The 27,512-nt window shown below is 30.7% G+C and overlaps 2 protein-coding genes across 5 annotated transcripts; one reads left to right on the forward strand and one right to left on the reverse strand.

Annotated features, from left to right (window-relative positions):
- The first annotated feature begins 1,002 nt into the window (after nt 1-1,002).
- Nucleotides 1,003-11,706, forward strand: MRL1 (Pentatricopeptide repeat (PPR) superfamily protein). 3 transcript variants are annotated; one of them, XM_090305896.1, is made up of 20 exons: nt 1,007-1,442; nt 2,089-2,650; nt 2,753-2,815; nt 2,973-3,204; nt 3,436-3,499; nt 3,583-3,727; nt 3,846-3,961; nt 4,480-4,608; nt 4,784-4,957; nt 5,071-5,235; nt 5,510-5,650; nt 6,368-6,467; nt 7,765-7,873; nt 7,958-8,049; nt 8,493-8,583; nt 8,768-8,999; nt 9,109-9,201; nt 9,876-9,924; nt 10,414-10,507; nt 10,937-11,706. In XM_090305896.1, exons 1-20 carry the CDS (start codon nt 1,119-1,121, stop codon nt 11,169-11,171), a joined length of 3,210 nt encoding a protein of 1,069 aa, XP_090162022.1. In that variant the 5' UTR covers nt 1,007-1,118; the 3' UTR covers nt 11,172-11,706. The 3 variants fall into 3 exon arrangements, with proteins under 3 accessions (XP_038901395.1, XP_090162022.1, XP_038901397.1); XM_039045467.2 differs by having other exon boundaries at nt 1,003-1,442; nt 2,089-2,815; XM_039045469.2 differs by lacking the exon at nt 2,753-2,815.
- A 7,328-nt stretch (nt 11,707-19,034) lies between these two features.
- Nucleotides 19,035-26,043, reverse strand: LOC120088136 (calmodulin calcium-dependent NAD kinase-like). 2 transcript variants are annotated; one of them, XM_039045225.2, is made up of 8 exons: nt 25,910-26,043; nt 22,584-22,807; nt 22,405-22,469; nt 21,384-21,605; nt 21,100-21,229; nt 20,147-20,469; nt 19,881-20,025; nt 19,035-19,511 (listed from the first exon to the last, which is right to left on the reverse strand). In XM_039045225.2, exons 1-8 carry the CDS (start codon nt 26,013-26,015, stop codon nt 19,236-19,238), a joined length of 1,491 nt encoding a protein of 496 aa, XP_038901153.2. In that variant the 5' UTR covers nt 26,016-26,043; the 3' UTR covers nt 19,035-19,235. The 2 variants fall into 2 exon arrangements, with proteins under 2 accessions (XP_038901153.2, XP_038901154.1); XM_039045226.2 differs by having other exon boundaries at nt 25,914-26,033.
- Between the last annotated feature and the right edge of the window lie 1,469 nt (nt 26,044-27,512).

Below are 27,512 nucleotides of genomic sequence, written 5' to 3' on the forward strand. Positions count from 1 at the left end.
ATTAAAAAATTTCAACATTTGTAACGGTTTGATCCTAAACCGTGGAAAGGATCGGGTTTGCTCTTGAACTCGTAAAAGAAGCGGTGGTGTAACGGTTGGGCTTTAATCCGTGAAAAAAGTTGGAAAGATTTTATTCAAATTTTCAAGAGGCACTTTGGGAGTGAAGTAGGTCGAGTTTGATCGAACCACTATAAAAATTACGGTGTCTTCTTCTCTAACTCTTTCCTTTTTATTTTTGCAATTAATTTTAAGCAATTTATTATATGTTTTAGTTTGTTCTTATTTATTTGCTAAAATTTGATAGAATTAAATTATCATATTTTTGTCATCTTATTTGTTGTATAAATTGAATTTTTCTTATTATTTATAAAAAGTGTATTAATTAGTTTAATTAGGTTAATTTAAAAAAAAGTTTAATTAAACCTTATTCACCCCTCTAGAATTGTCATATCAATCCAATAAAACCTCTATGGAGAAAGACTATTTGAGCTAAGTTCTCTTTCACACTAAATTATAATTACTATTTGATCAATTTTAATAACGATTAATTTTGAATAATTAAATTTAGATTTTACTGAAAATACAAGAACTTAATTAAGATTTATAAAAAAAGAATTGTGATCAAAATTTGATAATTGAAAGTACATCAACTGAAATAGAAGGTAAGTTAAAAGTAGACCGATGAAAATGATATTTTAAGGATAATGTCCAATTTCATGCTTTCCTCTTCCTTATACACTAAAAATAAAATTAATAAAATCAAACTATTTTGCTTTCCTCTTCCTTATACACTAAAATAAAATTAATAAAATTCAACTATTTTTTAAAAAACATCTTACCAGATGAAACATTTTTATCGGGTGCTAGCACGATAGTATGAAAAATGGGAGCACCCAAATTTTTTTCGTATTTCAATTTCCAAAAAAAGCAAAAATAATAATAAAATTCCACGTCAGCAGGTAGTGGATCAGCCAAAAAAAACCAACCAAGCGAAAGCAAGCTGAATACTACCACTGGTACAGAGTCTCACACAACGACCTCTCTCTCTCTCTCTCTCTCTATCCTCAATTCAATTCAGCCATTCCATTTCTCAAACTCTCTCTCTGTTTCATTCTTCCATGGAGGTCGTCTTCTCTTCCAAGCCTCAATCACTCACCTTCAATCCATGTCTTCCTCTCAATTCTTCTTCCTCCTTCTCCTACTCTCGCCTCCGCTTCGTCCGCCGTCAATTCCTTGGCTGTGGCCACAATCTCCGTCCTCCTGATGGCCTGCGCTCTCGACGAAGGTGCAGAAAGGTTGGCCTGCTTGTTCAGTCTCCCAGGTGCATTTTCCGAGCTACGTTCAGTTCGAATCCGGTTCTCATCGTTGTTGCTGTCGTTACTTTCTCCGCTGTCTCCTTCATCTACATGAACTTCAATAGGAGGAAGAAGAATGCGGTTGAGGTATGGTGGAAATATCGATTTAGACTTACTTTGTTATTGTTGTTTTCTTGTTCGCAATTTGGTACATGTTTCTTTTTTCTTCTTTTTCGTTGATGCATTAGGAAAATGAATGGACACTACTGTCAAGGTTCAAGAGAATGATTCTTGTTTTCTATCTCGACTCGCATTGATTCTTTCTTTTTAAGTCGTATTTTCTTGTAGGAGAGGTATAATTAGGATAATTCAGTTGATTGAGAGATAGATCAATGTAATAGCTGCAACCATGGCTGTGCAGTTGAAAATTTACTGAGGATTATATCGAACTCAAAGCAGCATTTCGCTGGGAAGCTAATTTATATTGTTGTTTGATGAACTTAACAGCACGTCACCGTTCCTAATATTTGATAATTGAGATATCTTTATTTGCAATTTATTGAATCCTTAATTTCATTTTTGGAAGATGCTTTTATTTATGTCATGGAATTTTTATAATATTTAGTCCATTAATTTTGGAGCACATCGTGGTATTTGAAGTCTCATGTATAAAATATGAATGTAAATTCACGTCTGGGATTTTCATGGGCTCAACAACTTCGTTCGTTTGATTGATTTATCTGTCATTGTATTGTGGAGATAACATCTTCTCTGGATCTTGTACCAATCACAGCGTTCCCAATCTCCAAAGCTTGCCTTATCTCAACTAGGTAGAGGCATCAACTGGTCTGTTGACGGTCAGATAATGGGCTTTAGGGATCACCATGGCGACTTTTTAGAGCAGAACATTGCCATAAAGGATAGAGCTGAAGAGAAAGGTTATTCTGTGGAAGAAGAGACTGTTCTGCAGCTTCAAAAATCTGGTCTATCACATGAGGCCAACATCACCGAAACATTGCAGCCATCTATTTCTGAAGTTACGACTTCTAAGGATAGCAATTCTCTGTTTTCAGATGACAGCGAAGCAACAGATCCTTCTCTTCTTTCTGATATATTCGAATCTGGCGTCCTGCAGCCTCTTATTTTTGCCAATGACATGACTGATTTAAAACTGAATGGATCTCATGTCAAATCCCACTCTGAATTGCCTGTTGTGGTTGATACAACTGAGCTTCCACCTGTTGCTGGTCCTTCATATAGTGTATATGATCAAGTGACTCAACATTTCAAAGCAGAGGGTGAGCTTCTAAAAGAGGAAAAATTAACTAGTTCCAACTCTCAAATTGAAGAACCAGGTAGAGAAGATATTTACATGTTCTATGAAGATACAAAGTCAAGTAATCAATCGGCAACTTCTTTGCATACTTCACATCTATACAACCAAAAATTTTCTTCAGTGATGATTAATGGTGTCTCTGGAGTAGCAGAATTAGTGTTAGAGGATTCTCTTCCAGTTGCAGGTAGTGGCTTCAAGAGGATCATGATAGTTTTACCTTGTTTCTTTGAATAGGCAGCAAATGTGATTTTCTTTCTTGTATGCCAACATTATTTCCTTAAAATCTTTTGCATCTCCTCATTCCATATTCCAGTTCAGTAGCGAATGTTTTTACAACTCAGGGTATGTTCAAAGGAAAGTACCTGATGCAAGATATAAGGAAGGTTCTTCAGGAAACATAAAAAAATCTGGAGGAGGCAACAATATTTCAAGACATGGGGAAAGAAAAGCACCCAGTCTGCATAAAGGAAAACTTGTGAATGGGTTACCCTATCCAAATGGGAAACATGTTCATTACAAAAATCTTCATGTAGATCAATATAAATCATATAATCAATGCCTGAAAGGTGGAAGGTAAGTTTGTTTCTCATTTTCATGTATTGTGCAGTCAATATTTCTCCTCTGCTGTATCATGTTGTTTGGTTGACGATTTATGTTAAAGTTAATTTTAAATGAATGAAAATAGGGGGGAAAAATATCTCCAGGACACCCCTCACTCCCCAATCATGGTAGAAGTCTGCATTGATTTGTGTTAAACTATTTCTGAAAATCGTTGTAACTTATTTCTTATTTGTGGTTTCTCAGGTTGCATGATTGTATCAAAATACTTCAAGATATGGAAAGAGAAGGCTTATTGGATATGAATAAGGTAAAATGTGTACAACCTTTTTACCATCAATTTCTTACGACTTCTCTGAATTACAACTAATTTAACGAGTTTTCCGGCTGTAGATTTATCATGGAAAGTTTTTCAATATTTGCAAGAGTAAAAAGGCTGTTCAGGAAGCTTTCCAGTACACCGCACTTATTCCAAACCCCACATTGAGTACATTTAATATGCTCATGTCTGTATGTGCAAGTTCTCAAGATTCTGACAGTAAGTTAATGTACTATTTACCATCATCTAACTCCTTCTGTCTGGAAACAATCTCAGTCTTTTACTATTTACAACCATCATTCTTTTAGGGTGCATAATTTATGCATTGTAAATTTAGGAGCTTTTCAAGTTGTGCGGCTTGTCCAGGAGGCTGGAATGAAAGCAGATTGCAAACTATACACTACTTTAATCTCAACATGTGGCAAAAGTGGAAAAGTGGATGCAATGTTTGAAGTATGGTTTCTTTCATTTTGGTTACCTGTTCTTAGGTTTCACTAATGCTTAGACTATCTCATTGGGATTTTCTTAATGTACTTTCAATACACATTTCTTACATGTAATGAAGCTTCGATTGATTTATTGATACGTCATCTTGAACAATTGAATTTGGTAAAAATGTTTTACCTCCTGTTATTTATTTATCCGTTTAACTTAATTATACTTGGAAAGAAAATATACTGAGTTTTTCATTACTTTTAACTATAACAGTTGAAGCATCCTTTGTTTTTCCTGTCAGTCTGAAATTCTGCTAGACATTTTTTTTTATAATTGGTTCATCTGACATTTAACTACTTCCTCTAGTACCTAACATCAATTTATTATTTATTTTTTACTTTTCCTTCTTCAAAATTACAGAACATGCTTTGAAATTATTTCTCCTCTTTCATTTGTTGAAAACTTGAATGAAAGGTTTTTATTTTTCAATATGAGGTTCCTGTTTTCATTGCATTGTCTGAGCTTATTGCTTCTAGGTATTTCACCGAATGGTTAATGCTGGAGTGGAACCTAATGTTCACACATATGGGGCACTTATTGATGGTTGTGCAAGAGCAGGTCAAGTGGCAAAGGCATTTGGCGTCTATGGAATAATGAGGTCAAAGGTATGACCACAATCTAGCCCTTCCTTTTTTCCTCATTTTATCTGGGCTTATGTGTTACTTGTATATATGGATGTGCAAACAAGGGCATGCATCATATTCTGTCAAAAGGCTGAATGTTCAAGTTGTATTCTAACAATAATAAGAATTCTTGCTGATAAGATATTCTGTGCAGTAGAACGTGAAGCCAGACAGAGTTGTATTCAATGCACTTATCACTGCATGTGGTCAGTCGGGAGCGGTGGATCGTGCTTTTGATGTGCTGGCAGAAATGGGAGCTGAGTTACATCCAATAGAGCCTGATCATATTACAATTGGTGCTCTGATGAAGGCATGTGCAAATGCTGGTCAGGTATGTTTTCATTAAATCTGAAGGTTTCTTGCTGTCATTCATTTCTCCTCTCTCTCTCCAGTTAGGTCGTTGATGTGAGTTTTAAGAACAGAAAAATCATGCATTTCCTATAGGTTGATCGAGCAAGAGAAGTGTACAAGATGATCCATGATTATAAGATTAAGGGCACACCAGAGGTTTACACCATTGCTGTTAATTGTTGCAGTCAATCTTGCGATTGGGACTTTGCTTCCAATGTGTATCAAGAAATGACCAGGAAAGGAGTACAACCTGATGAGGTATGTTATTTTGATGGATTTAAGTACATCTTGTTTGGATCAAGGATGATTCAGAATAGAGACAATAAGTTAGGGTCTGGGTATCTTTCTTTTTGAATGTTTATTAAGAGTGGTTTCAGATTATTAAACAACTTGATCCGGCCATAACATGTGGGAAAGTTAAAAGAAAGAATTCTTTTAAGTTTTTGGACGGTCTTGTGTGTGTGCTGTTATATCAGCTGCTTTTTTATTCATACACGGGGGTGCTAATTCTCATATTTTATATTTCATGCAGATTTTTCTCAGTGCATTAATAGATGTTGCAGGCCATGCTGGTAAGCTGGATGCTGCCTTTGAAATCTTAGGAGAAGCCAAGACACTAGGGATACGTGTTGGCATTGTGTCATATAGTTCGTTGATGGGTGCCTGTAGCAATGTGCGTATGTTAAATGTGCTTAGTTCTTTGTTTTGTTGTGTTTAGATAGTCTGTATTGATTTTTATTATTTTTATAAATTTCTATGAAGTACTAAACATTACGAGTTCTATCCTGACTTCAAAAACTTCATTTTTAGGTTCTTACAATCATATTTTTTTCCAAATCTGATACTGGTTAGTGATATGAATGTACAAAGTGTATTTTGACGGAGTATGGCTCATCACTTGTAACTGTTTTTTCGAGGATCTCACGTTGGAAAAATGTAGAGAACTCACTATCTTTATGATATACATGATTACTCCTCTCATTACCAATTAGTTTTGAGATAGAACCCCATGCTTATCTTAATATGATATCAGAGCCCATGAACCCAAACGAGCATTTGGTCAAAAAAAGAAAACTGGGATCTGATAAAAAAATGATGAACACAAAGAGACACCATCTTAAAGGGACATGTTGAGGATCTCACATTAGAATAATAGAGATACATGGGGTTACTCCTCTCTTCGCCAATTGATTTTGAGATGGAAGTCCATGTTTATCTAATAGTTTTATTTATGGAAGCATCTGTGCTGTCTTGGCGCCAACGTATTTTAACTTAAGGCTCTTACTTTTCACCATGGAGTGAAATTGAGTATGGTTTTCTTTTATTTTGTGTGTGTGTGTGTTACAGAATTAAGTGTGACAATAAAAAAACTTCCCAATCATTGTTTCAGGCTAAAAACTGGCAGAAGGCGTTGGCACTGTATGAGGATCTCAAGTCTATGAAATTGAGGCTAACTGTATCAACTGTGAATGCACTAATAACTGCACTGTGTATGTCCCTTTTTTGCTACCTTCTATTCTCGATATTCTGATGGAAGTTAGTTATGATTTATCATTTTTAATCATAAGCCTCAGGTAATTACTTTTTCTGCTCTGGTATCCTAAAATAAAATCCTCTTTGTTAAAATAAATTTCTAGTTTTATTATATTTATGAAAAATATAGAAACTAAATGGTAATGAAGTTATAGTAGAACAAAATATTACAAGAGTGACAGAGGGACAAGAAATGTGTTTTTTTAACACGGTTTATGCATGAACAAAAAGTTCTCATGGGGAAGGAAATATCATGCTAGTTGGATAGAGAGGGGTAGGTGGTCAGAGGTGTAAACACCTGTAGAGTCTGCCAAAGTCATTACCATTCATCAACAGTGGCAGCTACGTCCTGAATTCAGTTTCACTTGAGCTTCTAGGAATGAATGGTATGTGACTCTAGGTAGACCAGGGAACTGGATTAGAGCGTAAGAAAACTATGAACTCAGTGATAAATGATGAATCTTTGTGATCCTCAGCCCAGTTTGAATCTAAAAGTGTTTTGAACTTGAGAAATTTGATTAGAACTTTTAGAATAAAAACTCAGAATTCAGTGTGCTCCATAGATATCAATAGAATCCATTTAACAATGATAAACCAGGTAAAAGCAGAGGCATGCTTTTACTGTGAAACTCTTCCTACAGCAGAAGAAGTGGCTAGTCTTACGAAGGTTAAGCTACATAATGCACCAACGATTCCCTGCAAGATCTAGCTTCCTCGACAGCAAACAACTTGGAGGAGTTGACTGTGGTCTTGGGAAGAGTGTCTTACATGGGTCTGCACTAGTCAGATCAAATCAAGATAGAATCTCATGAGCATATTTAATTGAGACACAAAAGTACTAGCTTTATTACATTGGACTTTCCAAGCTCATAAGTACCTCACGGAACCAAGATCAGTCATATCAGTTTGTGCAGTTGAGAAATAGTATCAATGTATGATTGGTCATTACGTGTGATTGTTATGTCATGAAGATGAACATATAAGGGAAGTTATTTCACCAACATTTCTCACAAATTGAGAGATTTGGTTTGAGAAGCAACAAAATCACGTCTTTACTTGAATGGGATTTGTTCTATAGGTTGTACAATTAAGTCCTTGAGTTCTAAGAAGCAACAAATCAAATGTCAATTAATGAGATGTGAAACATTCAATGCATATACACTTCAACTTCGCTGATTATAACTAACATTTGTCATATACAATTAAAATAATATGCATTGCCTCTATAAGATAACATTAGAATGTCACCTACAGGTGATGGGGAACAACTACAAATGGCTATGGATATTCTAACTGAAATGAAGGGATTAGGACTCTCCCCGAACAATATTACATACTCCATACTTACAGCAGCGAGTGAAAGGTAAATACAACTGGCTTCGTTTTGTATCAACAACATTAATTTAATCCTTATTCTCACTAGCATCCTTTTCTCAATTGTTTGTAGGAATGATGATTTAGAAATTGCCCTCATGCTCCTCTCTCAAGCCAAAGAGGACGGGATAGTGCCAACCTTAACTATGTATAGGTGCATAATTGGTAAGTCGATAGAATTCAATTGTCTACACCTGTTTTTTATCATTAAAGATACACGTCTTTTTTGTTTTATAATTTCCTAATTGTTACATATTGTCTGCTGACCAACTGTTTACAAATAACAATGCGTTTTTCTTTCAGATGGATTTTTCCTGTTTGTAAAGAAAACAACTTATCATGAATTTTAACTACTTCCGTCTCTGATTCTGATGCCCTACATTTCTGAGTTTCAAGAATATTTTCTGGCTTATATCTTTTGAAAAATTACTTTGAATTGGTTAGTTTTCTTTTCGCATTTTCAACTTATATTTAGTCTGATCTTTTCAAAGGCATGTATGTGCTTATGTAGAAATGTTCCTTCTGCCCTTGATAGATTACTCTTATCTCGAGTTAATTGGTTAGCCTTTTTATATTTTTGACTCTTCTGTAATCTAATCTTTTCAAAGGCATGTGCTTACGAAGAATTTCAGAACCCTCTGCCCTTGATAGACCACTTTTGTCACTTGACTCTAAACTGCCTCAAGTCGATAGTGAGTGGTATGAGTCTTCAACTTTTGAAATTCATTTACTAGGATTTTTTTTGTAGTTTACTGAAAATATCATGTAGAGTTCTTATTTAATCATTTTATGGTACTTTAATATTAACAATCATAAACCACTACCTATGATACTATAGTGTAACTTGTGAGATTATTCACCATTCAAAATATTTTTTCGTCAGGACAACACAGGCCTTAATGGTGTACCGGGAAATAATTGCAGCCGGAATTGTTCCAAGCATTGAAGTTTTATCTCAAGTTTTGGGGTGCTTGCAGATTCCTTATGATCCCGTCTTAAAAAGTAGACTTATAGAAAACATAGGAGTAAGTGTTGACTCATCAAGATCTTCAAATCTCTGCTCCTTGATAGATGGCTTTGGTGAATATGACCCTCGCGCATTTTCACTGTTGGAGGTCTGTGCAAATATGAAGCTGGTTCCATAATCTTACTGAAAAATTTCAAATTCTTAAATCGTTTGAAAGATCTGATTTTCTTTTTATATTTACCCCCAACAAAATATAGGAAGCTGCTTCACTTGGAGTTGCTCCATTTGTATCCCTCAAAGGAAATCCTATTGTTGTAGACGTCAAGGAGTTGCACATTCATACAGCTGAGGTAACATTTTTTTTCACCTAGCAAAATTGGAGCTAACAGACTAATAGTTATGATTTAATTGCGAGATAATCGACACTTCATGTATTGTACGATGTTGATGAAATTACTAATTCAATGATGTGTTCCGAAATTATTTAACCTTTTGGAATCGGTACTGACTAGATATAATTATACTTAGCTGTATTTAACTTTGTGTTAGGACTTAGGAATGAACTAATTCTCGCATTGTAAAAAGTAACATTTTAATTTTGAAATTTCTTTTGAGTACAATAACTGGGGATTGGGATCAAATCTCAAATTTCAAAGAGGAAGATCATGCCAATTACCATTGAGCTAAGTTCACTTTGGCGGAGAATAACTACCTCTTGTCTCTCCTATTCCTTTGAACCCTTCTTTCACAAGTTTTCCATTCTCTTGCTTGCTTTTCTTTGTTGATTCAATTGGTCCTTTTCTGCTCGTTAAAAGACATTATTCTGTGTCCAACAATGAAAGGATGTTAACAAGCTATGCTCTGGATTAAATCAGTATTGGTGATCCTCTCAGTTTTATCTTTCCGTTTGCTTCCACTAGTCATGACCAACACAAACTTTTGAGTAGAATGTGTTCAACGTGTGTGAAAAGCAATTCACAAATCGTCTCATACTTGACTGAAATTGTTATTCAAATCCTGCCAGGTTTACCTCTTGACAGTTTTGAAAGGTCTCAAACATCGGCTTGCCGCTGGTAAATGACATACGCATTTTTGTCTTTTATCTTCTAATTACTAATGCACACATTTATTATTTGCTGTTGTTTTACAATCATGCGAACTCTTTCATATTGTTTTCAACTTCTTTGATGAGATTGTTACAAACTTGAAGGATTTTTAACCACTTCGATTCTTCTTAGTATTACTGGCCATCAAATGAGAAAAAACAAAAATCATAACGTGGAGGCTAAATTTGAACATATCCTTTGAAGGATTCCACGCGCCTCACAACCCCCCCCCCCCCCCAAAAAAAAAAGAGGACTCATCCGACTTATAATAGTTAACTATTCAACTACATTTTTGTGGGACCACGATACTTTGTAAAATTGAAATTCAACTAAATGAAACATCGACTTAAAAGGAAAGTTATTATTATTATTTTGGAAAATGAGATTTTCTCAACACTTCTTGGTGATGAGGGACGGCTAATAGTTTTGTATTCTGATTAAATTTCTTTCCTTCAGGTTCAAGGTTACCAAACATAATGATCTTACTGCCGAATGAGACGACACAAATTCTCTCTCCAAAGGGGGAGAAGACCATTAACCTTGCGGGAAGGTGAAAAGATCGAAACTTACGAAATCAAACTTGGTTTCTTTTGCTTCCTTATTTTACATTCTGATAGTATGCAACTTAACAATCTTCACACCTAAGCAGAAGTCTCAGCTTGTTAAGATATTGGGGTGACTTTTTTCTCCACACATTGAAATGATCATATTATTAATCTCAATGCTTCAAGGGTTCCTCTATTCGAGATCTGAATAGGAATTGAGAGAGTTTCATTGTTTCCTTCTAATTGCTCTCGTTTTTGTACTTTTGTTTCTTCTCCATATCCAGTTTTCAGTTGTTTCTTTTGATTGGCATATGTGTACTTTGGAGCATTAGTCTCTTTTCATTTCCTTAACGAAAAATTCAGTATCCATTTTTCAAAAAAAAAAAAAACAAAAAAAAAAAACAAAAAATAACCTGAATACAATGGTCTTACAGGGTTGGACAAGCAGTCGCGGCATTGTTGAGAAGACTTGGACTTCCATACCAGGGAAATGGATCAAGTGGAAAAATCAGAATAAATGGTTTGGCCTTGAGAAGATGGTTACAACCGAAACTTTCCGATTCTCTAAGTGGAAAACCAGGAGAGTTTAGCTCATTTCAGTCACGTCTAAGAAAAGGAATAAGCCATCAGCAGCGTAATATTCGCATGGGGAACCTATCATTGGATTAAAGAGGTAATGCAAAAACATTAAGGCAATTTAGGAATGTCGGATGCATTTTGCTACCATAAGCAGATGATCAGAACTGTTGAAACCAGTGACCTTCCACACCATTTTAATCCAACCCGCTGCGTTTTTAAAACTTCCTCGTAAATGTTAGAATAAGTAGGCTATCGGTTCTCTCAATGGCAATGCTAGTTGAGGGGGACATATGATGCGGTATAGAGCTTTCGGTTTCGTGGCAAATTCATGGGAAGAGAGGAGCAATTTGCAGAGCTGTCGTGAATCGATCTTTTACTAGAAAATATTTCTGGTCAAGAAGTTCATCACCAAAGTTGGTAGTCCAATTACGTGAATAAATCTTCCCTTGCTGCCCTTTACTGAGGTAATTTATGTTATATATACAAAATGGTTGTCAAATTTTGTAATGCAAAAACATATGACGACTTTATAAATTCATCCTTCTTTCCTTTTATTTTTGGAATGAGATGTAAAAATGTAAACTATTACCAAAAATTTATTGATTCATGAGTTTGTTCACTCAAACTGCTGAATCCAGAGAAGAAATCCGGGTATGTTTCTTGCCTCTTTCGACGTAATTATTAGTTCAATGAAAGCCAAACCTATTATTGACTCATCGACGGATAGGTCATATTGGATGAACATCGTTTATTTTCTTGTTGCTGTCAAATTACTCTCTTGGATTAAATTTGCTATCAAATTACGTCCCGTTTTCGTTTTCTGTTTTCTATTTTCCATGCTTTGTTTCTTGTTTTCTGTTTCATGTTTCTTTCTTTTGAGAATCAGAAACATACATATGTTTTATAACTATTCATGTTTTCATTTCTTAAAAAAAAAAAAATAGAAACAAAAACTTGTTTAATAATTATTTCTTGATTCTTGTTTCTTGTTTTTTTTTTTAACAATATAATATAAAAAGAGAAGATATGTCATTCATCAAACATCGAAAAAGATATTAAAAGATATTATCAAAAGTTTGTCATCTAATACAAGTAAGTCCCACTGAAAACTAAATATAATAACAAATTGTATCCTATTCTTCATATGTTGCCCAAATTTGAACGGCATTATCAAACTTGAGCCATTTGTCTTAAATGATGTCAAGTCAAATCCAACTTAATTATATTATTATGTAATTGTCGTGGTTGTAAAATATTAAAGTTAAGCTAAATGAATGTCTTAGTCGACAAAATTTTTATATATGGTAAAAGTTTACTCTATTTCAGATATACTAAAATATTATAATTAAGATGATATATAATCATGCATATTGCAAAATTTAATAATTAAGTTGAAATATATATATATATATATATATAAATTAGTGTACATATTGAAAATTAGAGTAATATATAAATCTAAATATGGGAGAATTTTACATCTTAAAATTAAAATAAAAATATAAATAACAAAATTATTTTTGTAAACAGCAAAATTAATAAAGAAAATAAATAAAATATAAGAGATGGAAATAAATATAAAAAACAAAGAATAAATTAAAGTGCATTGAGAGTTGAAATCTGAAATATAAAAAAATTAACATACATATTGAAAACTAAAATATAATCTAAATATTGGAGAATTTTAAAATTCAAAATTAAAATACAACATAAATATTGCAGTTTTTTTTTTTTTTTTTTTTTTTTGTAAATATAAAATTAATAAATAAAATATGAAGGATGGAAATAGATATAAAAGAAAGAAAACAAAACAAAATAAGAGTGTCCATCTTAGAACTTGAAAAGACATTGTGGATATGTAAAACTACCAATAAGCTAAGTATGCATTTTGTTAAATAAAAGAAAGAGTTAATATAAGACAGAAATAGGACAGGGAGAAACTTTTTTTTTCTTTTTTTGCCATTTTCTCAAAATTTTCCCATTTTTTTAGAACATTTCTCAAATTTTATAAATAAGAAATGAGAACGGTTATCAAACAAGTCTATGTCTTGAAAAATGAGAAACAAAAACAGGAAATAGGAAACAGGAAACGAAAACGTTATCAAACGAGCCCTTAATATCTAGTTCCTTCTCTTGACGAGTTTAGGGTCGTCTCACTAGAAGTTTGAATTGAGTTTGCGTTCGTGCAGAGAGTTAAAAACCCTAAATTTATATAGCAATGTGCTTGAATGGTTGAAATGAAATGAGAACGGTTATCAAACACGTCTATTTCTTGAAAAATAAGAAACAAAAACATGAAACAGGAAACGGAAAAGTTATCAAATGGGCCCTTAATATCTGGTTCCTTCTCTTGATGAGTTTAGGGTCATCTCACAAGAAGTTTGAATTGAGTTTGCGTTCATGCAGAGAGTTGAAAACCCTTAATTTATATAGCAATGTGCTTGAATGGTTGAAATGAATGAGTTTAAAATTTTAAGTATATATAGTTTGAGTTTGGTCTATGAATATGCAATTTATATATGTAAAAAAAAAAATATAAACAAAGAGATAAGTTTCGGGCGATATGCGTAGCTCAGTTGACATTCAGTATTTATTAACGACCAAGAAGTTTGTCTATCAATCTCCCACCTCCATTGTACTTAAAAAAAGAGATAAGTTGCGGAAGTCCAAATTTTGTTTGAATTTAAGTCACGTTTAACTAATAGAATCATAGTTTTGGGTATACAAATCCATCCAAACCATGGTAACCTCATTTTCACAATCCATGCCATCAAACCTAACTAAGTTTAGTCCCTAAATTTTGAAGTTTATATTTATTTGGTTATTTTAACTTTATGTCTATTTGATTATTGGACTTTCAAAATTGTATAATGAGTTTCTAAACTTTCAATTATGTGTTTAATTAGTTGTTGAACTTTCAACTTCGTGTTAATATGTCTGACAAAATTCAAAATTTTTTAAAATTAGAACCATAAACTTTTAGGGGCTTGTTTGGCCCATAGACTTCATAAATTGGTGTTAAATAACTCAATTTCAATAGTAAACACTATTGAAATGTATACATTTATCAAGAAATTTTATCTTACAACTCTGCACCCCAAACATAGTTTTCTTAAATTTAACATATTAACTTCAAACTTATTAACTCTATTCACTAGGCCAAACAAACCCTTAACTATGTGATTGGTAAATTCATGAATTTTAAAAAATTTGAAACTTTGGGGTTCATTTATACTTTTAAAAATTAAGGAACCAAATAGATACAAACTTCAAATTTTAGTAACTAAATTCGTAGTTTGACAATTTCTTAATTTTCTATTCTTCTTTTTTAAAGAAGGTTTGCATGTGCTAAATTCTGGTTTAAAAGGTTAATTATTTTCTCAACATATTTACCTTGTGGTTTTAGGAATTCTTGTTTGAGAATTTAAATGGTAACTTTAATTTTAAAAATTTTTATATTTGTTTTCTCAAAAGCTCTTCTGAAAAAATATTTACTAATATGGTACTTTTTAATAAAAAAAAATAAAAATACATTTTCTTTTTAGGTTCTAATAGTTGTGATGTGGAGATAAAACAATCGATCTTTGAGATGGTAATTGATACTTTAACCAATAAATTATGTTCAGATTCATATAACTCATTAACTTCAATTATTGTAATTATATAGTTTTTTTTTTTTTTTTTTTTTTTTTTTTTTTTTTTTATAATAGTCATAAAAAACGTGTAGATTAAGTTTGATATCCCAAGAATCATTAATTAAAATAATCAATAAGAATCATCGTCTAGTTATATATTAATTATTTTTATGTAATATTTTATTCAAAATTATACCTTGGATGTGTAATTTTTAAACTATTATTTGTGTAACAATCACTTTTGGTTTAAACTTACTTTTTTTTTAAAAAAAAAAAAAAAAAAAGAAAAACTTTGGAAACTACACTTTTGTAGTTTCCAAAGTTAACTACAAAAACAATATTTTTAATTTCTATTTGGTGGTTGATGTTTTAAAAGCAACATTTTTGGTGTACTTCAAAAAAAAAAAAAAAACTTAGAGGATTTCAATTTTATTTTTAAATACTAACGAGAGAAATAATAAATTTTAAAGTTTCATTTAGAAAAACAGTAAAAAAGTTTCAAAATTATAAAAATATCTAAATGAATTTATATAATAGAAAATACTAATTAGTAAAGACAAAACTATCCTAAAATAACAAAATTAAGTACAAACAAGGATATAAAGATACATTATACACAAATACACTGTACCTAAAAATTCTAGAACCACTAATAAACATATCTAAATATTGTAGAAGCAAAAATTAAAAATCACCTATTATGATCTTTAGAAACTTATGGATATCTACAACGACGGACTTCTTTAAAGAAGAAAGAGCAAAGTTGATTGTATCAGGGAAATTGTTGTTGACAAGTATGTATTTGAAGGAATTGCAACTTAAGGACGATGTGACTATTGAAAATATGACTGTGTTTGACATCAAACCAGTTGTAGAGAGTTTCATCATCTTCATTCTATGTGGCCATTTTGCTCATAAGATCTTGAAAGCCAACATTAAATACTATAAATCCTAGAACATCATGGTTGAAAACGATGTTCAAAGTAGAAACAAAAGCAAAAAACATGTATAGGAGTGAAAAAGGTCGGCAACATGGCGAGGGTGCTCATCAAAAGCTAGCCAAGACGATGAAATTCAATAAAGAGTTGCTGAACCAATGATCGCAGACATGAGATTGAGAAGGAGAAAAAGAGATTTTGGAGGTGGCTAAGTGAAGAAGATGAAGAAGATGAGATTTATTATTATTATTATTTTGTTATCTTATTTTAATAAACAATAATGATGATGATGATGATATTAATAAACTGAACAATATATATATATATACACGCACATGTTTTGTTTTTTTAAGTACAATAAGCCATTTTTACGTGTTTTTATATGAAAAATTTAAAACATCGAAAATATGAAAAAAAATCAAATTAATTTAATAATAATATGTATAAAATAATGAAAAATATTTAGATACAATTGATTTTGTAACAAACATTTAAACAAATCGAAAATTAGTTAAATAAAATCAAAGTTGACAATAAAAGATAAATTCAAATATAAATTGGAGAGAAAAATGATGAAATCTTTGTATTGTAATTAATTTGATAAGTACTTAGATAAAATCTAATTTGATAATAAAATATAAATTCAAATATAATTCGTAGGAGAAAAATTAGGAAGGAAGCTTGTTTATTTACCATTATACTGGATTCATAATTCCATTTTTATTTAAGCTTCAATAATTGCAATTTATAACTTCATCAACTACAAAACCTACAAAAGAAGCCTAGCTCATTCTAGAGGCATAGCAAAAATAGCAATATTGCAAAAGTGAATAGTTATTCGTTTGTCAAAAAGATAAATTAATAGTATAATAATATAATAAGATGATAATGAATAGAAGGTGATTAAAAAATACAAAAAATGATAAAATTTAAATGAAAATACATAGTTTGTTAGATGATAATATGTATAAAATATTAAGTAAAATCCTAATCAGATAAAAAAAATTTAATTCGAACTTAAAATAATAAAAAACGAACAAAATAATGTAAAATCTAAAGATATATTATAAATTAAAATCAAAATAATGATAAATAAATTAAAGATGGATTAATTTTGAATATTTTTCAAAATTGGTTAAATCAAATCAAAATCGATATGAAATCACCAATTCAAATTTTAAAATGAGAGAAAAATTTGACGCCTATCTTGGCCGATAACTTTGTTTATACCATATTTCTATTGATAATTGATAATTGATAATGATCTTATAATAGACGGTTTCAACGGTATTTCTATAGAGAATTTGTTCACGGTATAGATATTATATAATACTAAAAAAAGTTGTTAATCAACCATACCAGGGGCAATTTGGGATTAAAAAATATATATCATGTGCGCGACACGCTTTTGTCAAAATTCTTATTATTTCCATTTTTTTACAAAAATCAAAAGGCACCCCCAATTTTGCTATTTTTTTTAATTGGTTTTTAATTTTTGAAAATAGTTTTTGAAAGTTTCTTTGGTAGAACTGACCATTAGTTAATATAACAGAATAATGATTTGGCTTCCAAAATATTATGATGTTTGGGACTTGAGAGTGATTTGAAATGATCAAAATCATTTTTTTTTTTTTTTTATAATTTTTACAATCACTAGAAAAATGCTTTAAATCATTGAAAATTAATTTAAAAAGTATGAGAGTGATTTTATACATAGCAAAAGTGATTTTTAACTATTTCAAATTCACTTCCAAATATGTCATTTATTATCTGCTTTGAAACCAACCCAAGTCAAATAACTCCCTATGGTTTTGATTTACCCAAGTTTGTTGAAGAAAGTTTTCTCCTTCCTCATATATTGGCTATTTAACTTTTTATATTTTAAAGTATGGTCCCAAATTTCATTATTTTGGTTATCTAATGCAAAATATTTTAGGCTTCCATTTAATAACCATTAGGATCCTTCTGGTTACTCATTTTTGTTTTTGAAAATTAAGTTTGTAAACACTAGTTCTGCCATAAGTTTTATGTACTTTGGGGTTGTTGACATATAATAATAATAACACTAGTTCTACCCTACTGTTTTCCCTAGGCTTTTTCGTCCTACTCTTTGTCTAGAGGACATTATCACCAATTTTTGGAATCCATCAACTAATGCTTAAGATTTGCATCTTCGTTATAACCTTAGTGATTTGGAGATTATTGAATAGACATCTCTATCTCATCATTTGCTTGTGTAGATTTAGAGTTACTTCTGATTATTGGTTATGACTTCTTGAGTCCTCCTCAATGTTTACTGTTAAATCTTGAGTCCTCCTCGATAGTACTAAGAAAACAATTTGATTGGCTTTGCTACCTTCTTCTAGATATTATGAGGTGAGAGAAATGGACGTCTTTTTTTGTGACCTTTTGATAGGTTTTTGGAATATATTCTTTCACTACTTTCTCATGGGTGCAAAATAAAACACTCTTTTAAACATTATAATTTGCCTTTCTTAGTTATCAATTGACAAATTTTCTTGTAATCATCTATAGGTGTTTTAAGGTTTTTTCTAACTTCACTATCAATTAAATATTTCTTTATCCAAATAAATAAATAAATAAAAGAGTTGAGTTGTTATAAAGTCTTAAAATAAAAATAAGTTTTTAAAAGCTATGTCTTTTTAGTTTTCAAAACTTGGCATGATTTTTGAAAACATTAATAAAAACTTAGAGGTGGAAGGGGTATTTATGAGTTAATTTTCTAAAATTATCAAATGGTACCAAACGAGACCTTAATTTTTTGTTTATAGTTTTTGAAAACTGTTTGCTTTCTCACAATTTCATAAGGTAGTTTTCACCTACATTATGTAAACATTTGAATTCTTAACCAAATTCCACAAACAAAAACAAGTTTTTAAAACTATTGTTTTTTAGTTTTCAAAATTTGGCTTGTATTTTGAAAACACTCCTAAAAAAATGAACAACAAAACATGAAAATCAATAAATGAAAATAATATTTAATATTTATAGGCTTAATTTTCAAAATTCAAATAAGTATCAAACGAGAAGGCCGTATATTCTATGAATGACAAGTTTTAGGGCCATGGTTTTAAATGCCTCTCTTCTTATGCTCCCTAGATTTGCCCTTTTAATACATCCAATTCATTATTGTTTCAGAACCCACCAGCTCTAAATGTGTTCAGAAAAGCATATCTTTGCAGGTTAAGCTTTTCAAACATGTCAAAGTAAATAACATCATTCAATACCTCAAAGTGAACATAACATAAACTCACTTGAAAACAAATTAGATTAAGAACACATGCTAATATATAAACAATACAAGAATGAAATGTTCATGAAAAGAAATTTTGCCCATCACATTCTAACATTTATAGAGATTCTAAATATCTTGCTAAGATTTCCTCATATTTTGTATTGAAAATAGAGTTCTACACAAAGCCTCATCTATATTGAATTAATCCATCCCAACAACATGAACAAAAATATTAGCCCTCAGTTGTCAAGATGAATTAAAAGATGAAAAAAAAAAAAAAAAAAAAGAAAGAGAAGATATCTACTTAGCTTCATCATTGAAAAAGTTAGGAAGTTAAAAATTCAGCTGCTCCATTTTTGCCTAAAGATTTCAAACTTTCAACTTTCTTGATGCAATATTTGAGTTCTTGTTGGATGGTTAACCTTGAAGGTGATAACACAATGTCTTTCCAAACTGATCCAGCTTCACAAGCAGGACTTGGTTTTTTATAAAGTTCATGTATGGAGCTTGCTTCTTCATTTAAACTCCCAACAGTTCTTAGACACTTTATTTCTTCTGGATCAACCAACAATGTCTTGTCCTTGTCTTTCCATCCAATGAACTTCACATAGAAAATGGATTTTAAGTCAATAAACACAGCATTAGAATCAATTTATACCCCTAAGTTTGTATCAATTTAAGACTTGTAGGAGTTTAATTGACCCAAATAAGTCTCACACGATATTAGTCAAACGAAATCTGGAAGAAGGTGAAAATTGATACACTTACGATTTAAATTGATATAATTATTAGTTCAAAATTTTAGTTGATACAAACCCCAATGTATAGGGTTATAGATAAAAAAGAACCAAACTTACGACTTGTTTAAATTGACTTTTTAAGTATTTAAAAACATTAGACAATTAGAAAGTCAATCCAAATAACTTATTAACTTATTGACCTTTTAACTTGTGAGAAATGACAAGGTTACCTTTGGTGGGCCTTCCAAAGCATTGGTGCAATATAGCCTTGCATTATCAACATATTGGCAATATGTTAAGAATGCATTTGCAAATCTCTTGTGGGATTTAAGTTGAGATTTTACTCTTACAGCTCTTCTACACATGAGAGCTCTCCTGTTTAAAGTCAGAAAATGCAACTTTAGACAATAATTATTATCTCAGGAAGAAGATAGAAGCCAAATAAAATCTCATCTAGTAAGTTCTGAAATTGGATTCTCAAATGTTTTATTTGTACCTTATGCCCCTTATGACAGCTAAATAAGCATCACAAACAACTCCAACAAGTTCAATCCTGTATGGTTTTCTTCTCTTTCCCCCAACTTGATCTGGTTCTTGATCTTCTATTCGTTCCCAATAATTTTCGGTTACAGTGCCATCATCACCAACCTTATAGCCAGCTCCCATTCGATAACGTCGACGGTGGACATTCCTAGCCATCGTAATTGTCTGAACTACGAACGGTACCCACGACAATGTTCCATCCATGATCACGTCTCGTCCTTCATTCAGTGCTGTCACTAGAAGCGATGAAGCTGCATCTGTGGATGATTGATGCACCTGTTTGAAATATATATTTCAAATTGAAACATCAAAAGGTGTAAAAAGATGCAGCAAGGATCACAAGTGAAGTTGAAGAATATCTGGCTCATAACAGATTTCAAGATCTAATCCCATGGCCCAAAGAAACAAGAGGTTCATAAGAATGCCTTTTGCCTTCATTAGGAAAATAATGAGAAAGGAATATCAGTAGGATTCTTATTTATTTATTTATTATTATTATTTTTATATATGTGAGTGTTTAGGTCAGCTTTCGTACATCTCGACTAATCTCACAAAACAAGCTACTTGATCCTATAACATTTTGGTGCATAGCTCGTAGAATAATAAATCTTAGATATGTAGCCACCATGAATTAAACTCATTCTTTTTAAGTCTTTTATTAAAGCCATGATCCTTACTGTATAAATAAACAGCAAACTACATAGTTGCAGGATTGAACTCCACACCTTGGTGTCTTATTCCAGACCATGAACTTGTTTGGAATGACTTTTCAAGTAAACAGTTCCGTAATATTAAAAAAACCATTATCTTATGAGCTTAAACCCACAGAGAGCAGAATGAGGAAATTTTATAGATGACCTCAAGCATGGAATGATTTTGAATAAAGATTTTAGATGTGAATGATACCAGTTCAGCAGTTTGGAGCATGTCATGATGATGACCGGTGGAGTTAAGAGCTCTATAAATAACATCTGATTCTTTAAAAGCATCTGCCTCAATTACAACTGCATTAGGTCCTGCTCCTACCCAGAATGGCCTGTTAACATTTCATCCAAAATAATATATCAGTTCATCTCTTCTATTTGCCATTATATATGATTAATATATTTGATATCATATTGTACAAATTTACTTAGCTATATCTGATGAATTTTGATTTTATTTTCATAACCCAAGATGAATATTCTTACTCTTTGAGAATGTCCTTAAGCACTGTACTCTTCCCCGCCCCCATACCGCCGCCCATGAACAGGAGCATCGGACTTCTGTCGGCATGAGCCATTGGAGCCATCACTTCTGTGCATTGAGAGTCGTCGGTGGATGCGAGTCCCATTGCTTTCATCTCCTCAACCAAAGTTGTAAATACTCTTGCAACTTTCAGGTTCTTGGTTACCCTCTCAAACCTCTGTTCCCTAACAATATCACAAAAAATGATATGGATGTAAGTGAAGGTTGTTCTTGGATGAGCTGAAAAGATTCAGATTTGTTTGATAATCACTTGATTTTTAGAAGTAGTGATATCCTTGATGATTATCATCTTTTCTAAGTAAACTTTGAATTCTTAGTCAAATTTTTTTTTAAAAAATCAAATTTTTATTTTATTTTTTGGTTTCAAAACTTAGCTTGGATTTTGAAAGTATTAACAAAACAAAGAAACCATACCGTGTTTGTAAGCTTGGAGCCTTACAACTAGAGATTTTAGGCATAGTAGTGATATAATCTGAAGTAAAACTTGGATTCCATATTTCAAATTCTACTATTAATGTCATTTAATTCTTGCTTTAACACCAGTATTTCAATACTCCCCTTTACCTGGTACTGAAAATTTGTAGAAGCACTTAAAATTAGAAATCAATATTATTTAGGAAAGAAATGACACTACAAAGGCTTGAACAATTTTTCTGCACTGGCACCATGTTAAATCAACAATTAACCCAAAAGCTTAAGTTGATGGGTTACGGTAATTTAATTACGACAAATATCAATTTATACCCCTAAACTTAGGGAAAACTTTGAGCTAATAGTTATATCAATTTAAACCCTGAACTTTTATAAGTATAATAATCTACACTATTCTCCAAATTTCGTTCGACCAATATCGTGTGAAACTTATAATTGATACACTTACAAAAGTTTATTGTTTAAATTGATATTTTCCCATTTAATTATATTAGATACTTCAACAATAATCAAGTCTCAAGAGATGCCCACCTGGTTGCAGCCATTACAATGCTTCTGAGCTTCTTTTTTGGCTCCTGGTGGTCAGAACTCAAAATCTGAACAAACACAAAAAGAGATACAAAACACAAATTATATAATCAAGAAACTCCATTATGATAAGTTCAATGAAACATTTTATCAAACACCTTCCTCTCTAATCGACACTTTACCTGACTAATCATAATATCTGTTTGGTTCCAATGGAATGCAAAATAACTGAGAATACATCTCTCAAACTCTTCCACAAGTTTGACAAAAAGTGAATCTGCATGCAGCTCACTTGAGAAAAAAGAATAGATATCATCTTCACATTCTTCTGATTTAGCTATGTACTCAGAAGCCAACTTGCAAAGATGTGGGCATTCATGTGTATCTTTAAATCCCATTTGCCTTGCTGATAATTGAAAATAAAAGTAGACAAAAAGAACCATAAATGAAATTATTAATAAAATGTTGAATCACTAGTTGACCCAAAAATTTAAACTGATAGGTCAAGGTAAATTTGATTTTATATTAACACTATAACACTCTCGTTCACCTGTGGACTTGAAAAATATAGAAAACTCAACGAGTGGAAATCAAGATTAATTGGGGAGGAAATAACATTGTAAGAAATATATATATATATATATATATATATATTTATATATATATATATAGTACAATAGGTGGAGGATTCGGACAATAAATCTCTTACTAAGCTCATTTAAAAATTACTTAATTAGTTTACATTTGAAAGTGCTTATAGAATAGTTTCACAAAACAAAAAAGGTATCCCCTACTCATCTTAAAAAAACTTTTCTAAAAAGCAATGCAAATTCTACTCTTTGGAAAGTTTGTTTGGGACAATGAGTGAAGTTGTGAAGTTTGAAGAGTTATGAACCGTGAAATTGTGAGACTTATAATGTAAGGAGTTAATAAAGTATAAAATTGATATTTTCAAAGTGTGAAATTTACAACTCTACTCCCTCAACTTCAACTATTTGGGCCAAACACCACGAAGTTTAAGATATAAAAGTTCCATTCATAATGGAATTTTCTTTTTCTTTCTCTTTTTGGAAAAAAGTCAATGATACCTTGTTCCTAAGTTTTTTTTTCAACCAATTCTTCTTAATATATTCTACCGAATGTGGAAAGATTAATATATAAGGTTATGTTAATTTGGTTAACATTACCAAAGTAAACATAACTCAACTAACATAGTATTTGTATTTTCAATCTTGAAGTTAGAGATTTGATTTCCTCATCCCACATATTGTCAAAAAGAAACAAAAAAAAAAATTATTCTAGTTAATTTTGAGTTAATTATTTATTAGTTTGTTGGTTGAGCTGTTTTTAAATATAGAAAAATGAATTAAAATATTTACAAAATATAACAAAATTTTAAAACTATCAATGATAGACGTTGATAGACTTTCTATCAGTGTCTATCAATCTCACTAATAGATACTGATCGAAGTCTATCAGTGTCTATCAATGTCTATCATTGATAGCGCTAAAATTTTGCTATATCTTGTAAATATTTTTAACAGTTTTACCATTTAAAATAATTTTCCTTGTTGTGGTTAATATTTTAGATTTAGTTATTTTTCTTTAAGTTTATTAACTAGAGAGTGGAATTTTTATACCATCAATTAAAGTTGGTGTACCAATAACACATTTTTTTTCTTTTTAATTAAGAACACAAATTTAATGACAAAGTTTAAAAAATGAGAATAAGTCAAAAGTAATCGACCCATACTCATGTCGAAGTAGGAAGTTCAAATCTCTGTACTTCTAATTATTATACTTGGAACAAATGAGAAAGTCAAAGCAAAAAGAAACTATTGGGAAAATTATACTTTCTCAAAAAAGAAAAAAAAAAGTGAAAAAATACACGAAAAAGGGAAAATTACTAAACCAAAAATTCAATTGGAACGGACATGAACTCTTAAATATTAAATGTACACAACACACCTATTACTGATTATAGTGATTGTTACCATCAAATAATTATTACAATTTTCACATATATATATATATATAATCTCTATAAAATTTCAAAATTATAATACTTTTTTAGTACAATAAATATAGAGGCATTCAAAACTATAATATTAAACATTAAAATTCGACTTTCAAATTCACGTTGAGCCGATGCCTTAATTTGAGAAAAAAATTAATCTATAAATTTAGGTTTCATTTGGTGACCATTTTATTTATTTATTTATTTTTTTAAATTAAACTGATAAACAATACTTCTACTTCCAAATTTCTTCATTTGTTAATTACTTTTCATCAATGGTTTAAAAAACCAAGCCAAATTTTGAAAACTAAAAAAAAGTAATTTTCAAAAAGTAATTTTTATTTTTGGAATTTGGTTAAGAATTCAATCAATGTACTTAATTTTAAAAAACAAAAACAAAAAATCAAATGGTTACTAAGTGGGACCTTAGTTTTGATTGTTAAAAAGTTTCTATTGTGATGATTTAATTGCAACAATACTTATGTTTGTGTATATTACAATAGTTAAGAGTTAATTTAGAAGGTGATTTATCATATTAAAGATTTTGAAGATTTTTGTCATGCTAAAAAATAATATAAGGTGAGAACTTTGGAATACATTTTAATCATTTGGGCTACGGTCGGATTGACTAAAAATTTGAGGAAAAAATGTAATAGCATCTATAAAGTTAAATTAATAATTTGATCCCATGACTAGGAGAAGTTAGAATTTAATCTTCAGGATTAAGTTAAAATTGAGTTCATTAGTTTAATAAAACCTTATAGATAGTCTTTATAGTTTGATGAAACTTTATAAATATACCTTCATTAGAGACTAAATTCTAACTATAAACTTGAAAGACTAAATTCTAACTTTCAGACCATATTTGCAATTTAAGTTATATTTAGTTTACCAACATAGTTCACAAACTTAGGCTTGACGTTCTTAAAAAATTTCAATAAGAAAAGAAAAAGGAAATATTATAAAAAGAACCTAAGTAAATTAGGTTAAAAATCACTTTTGGTTTCTAAATTTTCATAAAAGTAACAATTTAGTTCATGAAATTTAGTTTGTAACGATTTAATCTTTATACTTTCAATTTTGTAACAATTTAGTCTTTGAACTTTAGTAGGTATTGTACTTTAAAATTTAGTACAATTTAGTCCCCAACGTAAATTATTAAAATAAAATATCAATTTTATTATTTTATGATGTATACTTTGTATTTTAGAAAAATATTGAATTTCTAATTAGTTTATTGTTTTATTTATGTAAAAAATCTCATTAAATCTTAAGACTCAACTGTTACATATACATAATAAAATTTAGAGACTAAATTGCTACAGATGTTATAGAATTGAAAGTTGAGAGACTAAATTGTTATAATTCAAGATTCAGGACTAAATTGTTACTTTTAAAAAAATTTAGCTACTTTCTAATCCAATGTATGTTCGTATATTTAAAACAACCCTAATGTAAATTATGAAAATAACGCAAGTAAATAATCTTTACCTACATAATGGGGAAAGCTCTCGAGCTTTTTAACGCGACCCGTATCCGAAACTTTCAAGCGAGGGATGATCCTTTGATCTCGTATCTTTCGAATCCGATAATGCATTGCTGCAACGATGATCAATCCAATCGAAGAAGCCCAAACTATCTGCCCTAAACTCGGTTTGCTGCCACTTTCTGAACAAATTCAAATCAAATCAAATCAAAGCAAATCAACACCTGAAAACAAAAAAAAGAGGTAAATCCTTTCATTTTATATAAACTTCTATCTTTTTACCTTTCTGCATCATTGTGAATTCAAAGAATTGGCTGCAATTTCAATTTTGTTCTCTCTAATTCTAAGATAGGAGGAGGACATTCTGTTTAATTCCTTTGAATTGGTCTTGTGGTTGCATGTTAGCTGTGTAATTTTTGTTACTCAGATGCTCAAATGGATAGTGAGATTATAACTGTATGATCATCAATTTGCCTTTATTATTGGAAGAACTTTATCTCTTTTTCTTTAGTTTGAGCTTTTCAATGGGTGGAACTGCCATTTGCTATTTTGGGACATTTTTTAGTAGGATTTAAAGATAATAAAGAGAAGGAAATGTTTTGTGATCTAAAATTGTTTATTTATAGTCAACATTGGTTTGTGGTGTAGAATGTTTTATCCTTATCAACCATTTGATAGTATGTGGTTATAGGAAAATTATATGTTATTATTATTATTATTTTAGTAATGTGGTAAGAAAATCTGAACCTCTGATGGATTAATCCTTCCATGTTAATTATTGAACTAGGTTTTTGTTTGTTTATATGATGCTGTCTATGAACTTTATAAATACAAATAAATTAGTTTAACAGTTTCTGCTTTGAAGATGAGAAAGTGCATGAAATTTGAAACTAGATTCTCATTTTGACTTGATGATAACTTTCTTCATTGTAATCTCTTTAATAAAGAATTTTATGTTAAAAAAAATGTGACATCGTGCATGTGGAGTTTTGCATTTTGATTACCAAAATGTGTCTTTTGACTTTTGAGTTATTTTCTTAAGAAAATTTGTATATCCTCTATGAAATTTTGAAGGAAAAAAAAAAAAAAAGAATGAAACTTGTTTTTAACCTCGCCAAGATCACAAATAAATAGAAAATTAAGGTTAAAATTTATTTTAAGTCTCTGAACTTTCTTGAACTTTAGTTTGTAATGATTTAGTCTTTATATTTCAATTTTATAGTCCATCAAGTAGAAAATGTTTTAAAATTACAAAAATTAAGTTGTTAGAAAATTAAAAAATGGCACTTAATTGTGAAGGAAAATTTCATGGTAAGAATTAAATTATTACAAATTTGAAAGTTCATAGACTTAGTTATTACAAATAAAATATTCTAGATTAAATTATTGCAAATTAAAATAGTATCAGCTGGGTTTTCTCAATCTGTTTGCAAAGGAATGTTTTACAATTCTTAATGGTCGTTTATTTCACCAGCATTCTAGATTTCCATGGAGTAAGCATCTAGATTACAACGTTTATTATGTAGTATTGTAAGATGCCTGGCCATCTGGAGATTCCTACTCATCGTAGGATGCTCTTATAAAGGGCACCTCGAGAGTTTTGAATAC

Source organism: Benincasa hispida, chromosome 10, assembly GCF_027475165.1.
Source record: "Benincasa hispida cultivar pf3 chromosome 10, pf3_genome.v1.1, whole genome shotgun sequence".
NCBI classification, from domain to species: domain Eukaryota; kingdom Viridiplantae; phylum Streptophyta; class Magnoliopsida; order Cucurbitales; family Cucurbitaceae; genus Benincasa; species Benincasa hispida.